Raw genomic sequence first — 8,999 nt, 5'->3', positions numbered from 1 at the left:
AGTCTTGCCCAGGCAGTGTGTCACGGAGAAAATGTGGTGGGAAGGTGCTGCCAGGAGTCATTCTCTTCTGCCACCTGCAGGAAACCTCTTGGGTGGAGATCTCAGAATAGTTCGGAATGGGTGGGATGTCACACCCAACAGTTTGCCCTGGTTTTCCAACATGGCCTTCTTCAAGTGTGATACACCTAACTCACAAACACACATACACACGTGTACATCTTTGGGGCTTCCTCAGCACTGCAAGGTCCAGAAAACTCCAGAATGGGTTGGACCAGAGGTCTTCTCAGCCAACTCCTTTAAGACTACCTGTGGTCAAGCTATCCAGGCTGGGGATATATTCAATCCATCCATGCTTAGGGTGAGCATCCCTCTGGCTCTCAGCAGCCTGGGAATAGCTTTGCTATCTTCATGCCGTACATCAGCACTCTATATATACACCTCTGATCGACTAGCACCAAAGACACAGATGTCTCCCAGATCATCACAAGTAGTTGTGCTTTTTATTGAATCCATTGAATGTGCAATTAAACCAGGTATTTATTCATCAATAGTTCTGGACAGACACAATAAGGTTTACATCATTTACTCCAAAATATAAGTTAATGTGTGCTGCTGTCACTAGGACTAGCAGAGGAAAGAAAGGAACAAATAAATTCACAAGATCGTACACAAAATGAGAGGGAATAATAACCACCGGGACTCGCAATGTCATCACAATACAACAGCACTGCCAAAGGAAAAGAAACCAGAGTGGAGTGACTAAAATATTCCGACTGCTGTAAGTATGCACTAAGGACTACAGTACCTTCACCTTTGGGCCTGAAAGAATGTGAAGCACCCTCTTTCCCTGGGAACACTGCTTTGGGTAAAGCTGCTAGCCCTTAGCAGCGTGTCTGGTCAAGTTTAGGAAGCTACACTGACTAAGAGCTCATAAATGGCTTTGATTTCATGCCCCACCAAATTGAGGTATGTTCCATGAACCTTACTAAACATGTGGAGCCAAAGAACCAGAGGGGAGTAGCCTCATGCAGTCATCATCGACAGCATCTCATTGATGCGAGGTGATTATTGGGGAACAACCACATAGCAAAGTTTGATACATTCCTTTATTTCAGTGCAAAAACATGGCAATACATATCTCGTGCATCTGCAGAGCTTGGCTTCCTCTCTATCTCTAAGGAGGAATTTCAACCTTTGGTAACATGGCAAAAAAATGGGACATAATGAGGCTGGCTAATACCAAAGCTGCCATCTATATTGCACTCATGAAGAGCTTTCAGGCTAGAATCAGCATCTCTAGAACTGTTGTTGAATTAACAACAAGCTTTGATGCCTTAAATACTGGATTTGGAAGTGTCCTTTACTCTGATCAACATAATTCCCTGCCTTCTTCCAGTCCTTAATGCCACTAGCCAGTCTCTCATCGAGCCACAAAATACCTGGATATAAAAGAAAGCAGGTACTAGCATCTAGGCCTTCTGGAGCTGAATTATTGTGGGCACTGTCTTCAGGTTATCAGCCTGGCTCAATGTTCAATGAAGCATAGGATGACATAACAAGAAACCGTTCATCAGATCAGGATAAGACAGAGTAGTACTTTAATATGCCTTCACCACAGACTGTCAGGTTTTATTAGAAGTCAGGATTTCTTTCCTATCATAGCAACTGGATGCTGGACACAAGTGAGCGTTAGCTTCAAAACTTACAGGACATTTCCCCCATGCTAAAATCAAATGAGAACGCAGCCTCGCCTGCACAGAGACAGAAGCACAGTGTTCTAGAAGACACTTCCACATGACATCAGTATATTAAAGACGAAGAATAAAGATACCGTATTGCACTAAACATGCAGATTCCACATTGGGTTCTTGGAAACAGGGAAGCATTTCACTTTGTCCAGTGTGTTGAACATAGAAGAGTAAAGATCCCAGTGTATATTCTCCAGGTTGGTCACTTTTCCAGCTGTTGATCTTGCACTTGGTCCACCTTCAGTCTAGGGAAGGAACTCTTGCAAAAGAAGCCAAATCCATCAAGAAAGCATGCACATGTATAAAAGCATCAAGCACACACTGGAACCCACTCACATGTAGCCAGGATAGATACTGTTGTGAGTTTCCCCAGCACAGGTACTGCCCTACATGTATTAGAAAGTCATTTTCTAGGAGATGCCACTGTCAAGACTGGGCTCAACTATTCCCTGTGATACCTACAGGGGAAAGAGTATGACATCCTTCTCTCAGACAGGAGAAATACAAGAAATAAAAGTTCCAGATTTTAACTCTAGCAGAATCTCCTCTGATTTACTTTAACTAAAGAAAGCTAAACTGTGGTTCAATATCTCATTTAAATTTTAAAGTCACAGGTAAATTAAGAAAAGCAGAGAATTCAGGCATGCAGGTTCTCAAAAAGTCTTCAGGACCTCCTCCCTCCCAAAACAACTGGCATACAGCTGTAAGGAGAACTGATCTGATATATCTGTAAATATAGGAGGGGCCAACAATGAGATCAGATATACTACACTGTAGTTTCCCCTCAAAGAGGTACTTGTTTCTGAGCAGGGAAAAGAATTTTAAAGAATGCTTTAAAATAAAAGTACTTACGTTCCTTCTTCTCTCAGAAGAGCCAAGAATTTTTTCACCCGATACTCAGGATCCATCTAAACACCAAACAAAACAGACGTCCGTTAATGCAGTGCAATCTTCCAAGTAGCCCAATAGGAAAATGAGGCCACAAAGATAGCTGGAGATGCATGTGTGTGTGTTTGCTTTGCCCATGCATTGGCCTGGCCAGAGATCAGCCTGCTTGTTCAGAAGTTCTGCAGCTAAGTAGTGCAGATAACAGCACTGCACCAAGAGAAAAAGGCGGTTAGCACAAGCTTAGCATGCTCACATCGCTAGGAAATGAGCCAGACTGGAAACATACGCAAGCATTTCTATCAGGTACTTCTGTTTTCATGGCAGTCTGCACGCTAGCTTCACCCCACACCACCAATTCTAGCCTGGTTCTGCACAAGCCAGGCCCATTCTGTGTCTGCTTCTATCTGCCCCTTTCCAGAGCTGGGGCAGCAAATTAAGGACTGAAGATGTCCTCAACTTTCCTCTGTCTTCCTTAGCCCTTACAGCTCCAGCACCACAGCACCAGAGGAAAGCAGCTGCACATGGTGGGTTAGCACATAAGGGAAAACTGAATCACAGTGCAAGGCTTCCAGAACCTGCAGTACCAGCTTGTGTTGTGGCTCCATCAACCAGGAACATTCCCTAAAGTTCAGTCCTGCCTCTCCCCCAACACTGAGATACAGACAACAGGGAAGCAGGAGGAAGGTCTGCTAAGGAGGCAGAGACTCAGGCTGCCATCAGAAGACACAACGTATAATCGCATCTGTCCTTTGTGCTGATGGATGGGCTGGTTGATCCTCTCTAATGTGAAAGACTCTAGGCAAATTGCCATCGCTACACCAAAACACAGTGAGTTAGGACTATAAACATTTGGAAATTGGAGCCCGTTGGTTCTCAGAGTATCTTTGTGTTGCAACAGTTCATCTGGCCTAGAAACTCCAACTTCTGTTCATTCTGTAATCTTCATCAACACCTTGTATCTTTAACACACTGTCAAAAATACAGTGGGTTCATTCTGAAAACATTCAGTAAATGGTACTATGAAGCTGACTGGTTGTAAGATTCCCAGCTCTATCACCCACTTAGTAATAAATAGGCAAGTGCTCTAGAAAACATAAAACTGGGACTTATCCTTGGAGGGGGGAAGCAAAGTTTCAGCATGTGCCCTGGCCTCCCCACAAAGAGGCCGAACAAGGGCCCTTGAACTCCTCTACCACGTTTTATATTCCTAAAGGAAAATTTCCACCAATTCCAGATGTGAAGAAGTCATCTATTTAAAACCATGACCACTGCAACTGAGAGCAACACAAATGTCTTCAAAAACAGCTTGGAAGAAATTAAATCCTAAAACAACAACAGTATTACCAGTGATGCAGGCAGGGAAGAAACAGCCAATGAGAATTTCTGTTTTGTGCTAAGAAAAGCCTAAAAATGTGTAACTTCCTATCACTTTGAAATATGTCAGCAAGGCCAATACCTCAATACCAACTACTGAACTATTTTTAGATCAGAAAAATAAATTCACTGAAACAAGATGATTTAAAGAACTTAGTGAGGATCACTGAGCTATTAAATTGCGTTTTTAACATGCAAAGGAATACTGGTAATGTTCAGGATCCCAGAAGGAAAGAAAGGATACCCCATCACCTAAAGCAGTGTTTGAAATGTATAATACACAGGTACTAAGAGAGGCACTGTTGTGCCACATAACTGGAGACCAGAAAGCTGGTGCTTGCAGTATCCCTCTAGCCTAAATCTTCTCCACTCTCTCTCCCAGTCGTCACAAGGGAAAAGTACATCTGTCACTATTTCAGATGTCCCATTTCTATGTGTAGACGTAGCACCCAGGGACATGGTTTAGTGGTAAACTTGGCAGTGTTAGGTTTATGGCTGGACTCGATCTTAAAGGTCTTTTCCAACCTAAAGGATTCTATGATTATATCAGAAAGGCTGAAGACAATTGGGATAGGAGTACGTGCATATGGGCCACACACCCTGAACACTGATTACTTGGAAGTCCCCTTTCTCTCAGGGAATACACGGGTGTAATAAGACTAAGCATGTGACTCTCACTTGGCAAAGGGTCTCAGATCTTCCCCATTCAAAGGACTCTGGTCTGATCATGTGGCTGATCCTGCTTAAGCAGGAGGTTGGACTAGGTGGCATCTTGAGGTGCATTCTGACCTCATTTAGCCTATAGTCTTATGACAACCCAGCCACCTCTCTTCCTCTATTTCTAGATGTTTCCAGAAAGGCTAGTACTTGATAAAGGTGTGACCACAACTCCAGGTGGCCACACAAACAAAGTATCATTTACTGGCAAGTACAGACTAAATAACTGGGACAGCACAATGGCCTGAAAACTGGTTAAACTGCTGGGCTCAAAAAGTTGTGATCAGTGGCGTTAAGTCCAGCTGAAGGCCAGTCACTAGTGGTATATGCCAGGCATCCTATGGGAGCCGACACTCTTTAACCTCTTTATTAACAAACAGGATTTGGGGACAGAGTGCACCCTCAGCAAGTTTGCAGATGACATGCAATTGGGAGGTGTGTTTCATGCACTTGATGATGGTGCTGTCATTCAGAGAGACCTCAATTGGACGGAGATACAGACTGACACAAATCTCAAGCACTTCAACAAAGGGAAATGCGAAGTCTTCCACCTACGCAGGAATAACCCCATGCACCAGTACAGGCTGGGGGACAACCAGTTGGAAAGTGACTTTGCAGAAAAGGACCTGACGGTCCTGGAGGACAAGTTGAACTTGAACCAGCAATGGGCCCTTGCAACAAAGATGGCCAACAGCATCCTGGGATTTGTTAGGAGGAACATTGCTACCAGATCGAGGGAGATGATTCTTGCCCTCTTCTCAGTGACACCACACCTGGCGGACAGTGTCCAGTTCAGAGCTCCCCAGTACAAGAGAGAGAGAGTGACATACCAGAGAGAGTCCAGCAACAGGTCACAAGGATGATTAAATTTCTCGAGCATCTGTCACACAAAGAGAGGCTGTGAGAGGTAAGACTGTTTAGTCTGGAGTGGAGAAGACTCGGGACTGGGGAGGGCAGGATGACTCTTACCAATGTGTATAAATACCTGATGGGAGGGAGTAAAGAAGAAGAGAGAGATGCTCTTCTGAGTGGTGCCCATTGACAGGGCAGGAGGTCACAGGCACAAATTGAAACGTAGTTCCACATAAACAGAAAAGAAAGCTTTTCATTGCAAGGGTGATCACACACTATTAGGGACTGCCCATGGAGGTTATGGAGTCTCCATCCTTGGAGGTATTCAAGACCCAACTGGACATGGCCCTGAGCAACCTGTTCTAGTTCATTGTGCTTGGTCTGAGCAGGGGGCTGGCCTAGACAAAGATTAAAAAAATGCTACGGGTGCAATTAGCAGAGTGTATCTCTTTAGTACCTTCCTGCTCTCCATGACATTCACCCAAAGAGAAGGTCATCATGAACAGTTTACCCTAGAGAACCAGATACCACCTGCATGGCAAGCTAGATGAAGTGCTCACCGCGAGTCCTGGACAGGAGGTTCAAAAGTGGCTGAAACCTCAAGTTACATGGACAGCCAAAGCAAGCCTGGGAACCAGAGCTGCCAAGGCCAAACTTAAGCAAAAAGAATTACCAGCGTGCACACTCTCAACAAGCTTCAGACACAGCCCATAAAAGAAAGGGATTTGAGGAAAAAGACAAAATGCATTTGATCTTTGACCATGAGTAGAAAAGTGCATCTGAGAGCAATCCCTGGCCTTTTCAGATAAGACACACGGCATTTTTGTAGATACTGACAGTAAAGACATCTACTTCTGAAAGGAGTTCTTCAGAGGAGTAACTCAAGTGGCAGCCCACCAAGTCCTCAGATTTGACTTTTCAGCTATGGTCCAAACTCACAGACAGATTCTCCATGAGAAAGCTGTAAGAGCTAGACAAATGAACTGCCAAGAAGTGGACCTTGCTGGCAAACAGTCCAAAAGCCAAACTTCATCCATTCCTGTTGGAGCTGGAAAGGCCTGGTTCCCATCAAACGTTGATGTCAAAGAAGGTGGCGAGATGTCTGTGGTCATTTACACTTACACTTTCTGAAGGTCTGAACTGGATTAGATGATGTCCTGAGGTCCTTTCCAACAAGAATGATTCTGTGATTCTAAGATCTTAAGTATTCTGCAAATCAGGCAGACCAGTGAAAGGCAGCTTGATGGTTAGAGAAACAGCAACTCACTACCATAAGCACTTGCACTCCGTACAGAATCACTGCTGAGGGCCAAAGGCAAAATCTATACAAGCATAGCAAATGTTTATGCTGCCAGGGACGCCAATACCAACAGTCTATTGCATGAAACAGTGGGTGAAGAGTCAAGACACTTTTTGCAGAGGACACAAAACTGGGCAATTTACTGAGTAAAGAGAGAATCCGTCACATCTCAGACTGACACAAGGAACAATGAACACTGAGATGGAGCAAGGTTCTGGCCATCGACAGAAAGCCCAAAGCTGATAAAAGGAGAATGTCACACAGAATAGTCAAAGGACCTGGCATATTCTAAGTTTACTTATCTCACTGACTGACCAGGAACCAAGACTATTATCTACCTGCAAAGAAGATGGTCCTGTTACCAGGACCTTGGTGAAACATTAGGAAACCATAGAAAAGTCATCACACTCAGGAAATAACAACAAAGGACCAATCAGATAGTTCTGTTAAAAAAAACAACATGATCTGAGATGGATATATACAAACAGATCTCTTCATTCCTGGAAAATCTGTACTAACACCACCAGCTGAAATTCAAATTTGCCAATGCGAGCGTTCTGTTTCCCAATCAAAGATGCTGCTTCCCCTCCCCTTTTCACTCGGACCTAAGAAAGTGGCCATGGTAAGACCCTTTGTCCATAATCTGTACTGACACAGTCTCTACAGACTCTTTGGGAGGAACAGCATTTATCTGCAGACACAATATCTTGTCCAAAAGACAAAACCAGGAAGCTGAAATGCAACAAAGAGGCAAACTTGATCAAATAACTTACTAAAAAACACAAACACAAAACCAGAAGGTTGATCTACCCTGGAAGGAGCAGAAGATGGTGTCAAAGTGCAAAGAAGCAGCAGGTTCAGGACTCTTGAAAAGACCTTCTAGTGCCCTGTGAAAGGAGAAATGCTGCTGTCAAACTGGATGCAAGATTTTCTAGAAGAACAGTGGAGAGCCTGACTCTGTGACACAGCTCAGACAGGTGGCAAGAAAATGGCTGTTCGTTTCTAGGTAATGCAGTATCCCCAGGACATTCCTGGGAGCCCTTAGGAAAAAAGGCAACTGAAGAGACTTCATTAATCTTCAGTCCAGAGAAGAAGAGATACTCCAAGATGTGCATGCCCTTGGGTAGTACAGTACTCCTGTAAACCTGTCATAAAATCCAAACTCTTAGTATGTCCAGATACAGCGTTTAGTTTAAAATAATACAGGCAACATTATATGATGACCTTTCAAAATAAGTTCCCATGTAAGTTAAAATACATTACAAACAGCTTAGATTAACTTAAGTTTTATTTATGCTAAACAGAAGTTACCAAATCAGGAAATACTGGAGGTGCAAAAAGGGGCTTTCTGGAAAGCTGCCTGGCTCATTCGGGTTCCTACTCCAAGAAGGAGAGAGACCTTGGTTTTTGGAGTGTTGCCAGCAAGGTCCAAGAGCAACAAGACAGGCAGGCAAAATAAGCAGAAGGAACCAGCCCTCTAGCTACGGAAAAAGAAAGCTCATGTATCCAGCAGCACCCCAGGGTAGGGTTGCAGTATCAGGGCAGGGTGAAGCTAGCGTGGCACCTGATAGCACTGCGAGGTGGTCTAGGTACTGCAGCCAGGGATACTTCAAAACTAAACTTTTCTGGATTCTTGTGGCAAATCATGAGTGTACCCATTCATCAAAGACTTCTTTTGAACAAGAACATAACATCATTCCAGGACACTCAGTGTATACAAGGTGACCAAAGTATATGAAACTAAATACGAGTAGTTTGACATTAAAGAAGGCCAGGAATAGCAATAAACATAGTTTGAGGGAAATTAAGCTGCCAAAAAGTGTGGGTTTACAAGGCTCGTAAACAAGGTAACAAAGCAACCCAAGATACCAGAGCAATGCAGTGATTCACAGTACCCTAAGAAAGGATTTTGACATTGAGAGACTGGTTCAGCAAGACTTTAGTCTGAAACAAACCGAAAGTCATTTGAACAGCTTAAGAATAGCTACATATAGCATATATTGGGTTTACTAGTCTACTAAAACAAAAAACACGGTTAGATCCAGTGACTGCAGAGAAAGAAACTAGGTGCACATTTTTTGCAAAGAATTCATTCACCATGGGATCTAATCAGCTGAATT

At 43.6% G+C, this 8,999-nt stretch overlaps 1 protein-coding gene across 5 annotated transcripts in view; it reads right to left on the bottom strand.

The window, feature by feature from the left end:
* Positions 1 to 478: 478 nt before the first annotated feature.
* The window catches only part of NSF (N-ethylmaleimide sensitive factor, vesicle fusing ATPase), an 84,014-nt gene continuing 75,493 nt past the window's right edge, over positions 479 to 8,999 (bottom strand). For 4 of the 5 annotated variants that reach the window (XM_030022212.2, XM_030022215.2, XM_030022216.2 and 1 more), the window contains exons 20-21: positions 2,601 to 2,656; positions 479 to 2,007 (exon numbers count right to left, since the gene is read on the bottom strand). In XM_030022212.2, coding sequence (XP_029878072.1) covers positions 1,989 to 2,007; positions 2,601 to 2,656 — 75 coding nt within the window. In that variant the 3' untranslated portion in view covers positions 479 to 1,988. Of the gene's footprint in view, positions 2,207 to 2,600; positions 2,657 to 8,999 lie in introns of all 5 variants that reach the window. The other variant, XM_030022213.2, reaches the window with a different exon arrangement.

The sequence above is a fragment of the Aquila chrysaetos genome, chromosome 8, assembly GCF_900496995.4.
Source record: "Aquila chrysaetos chrysaetos chromosome 8, bAquChr1.4, whole genome shotgun sequence".
In the NCBI taxonomy this organism is placed as follows: Eukaryota; Metazoa; Chordata; class Aves; order Accipitriformes; family Accipitridae; genus Aquila; species Aquila chrysaetos.
Note: the sequence above shows the minus strand (reverse complement) of the source record. Positions and strands in the feature narration are given on the sequence as shown.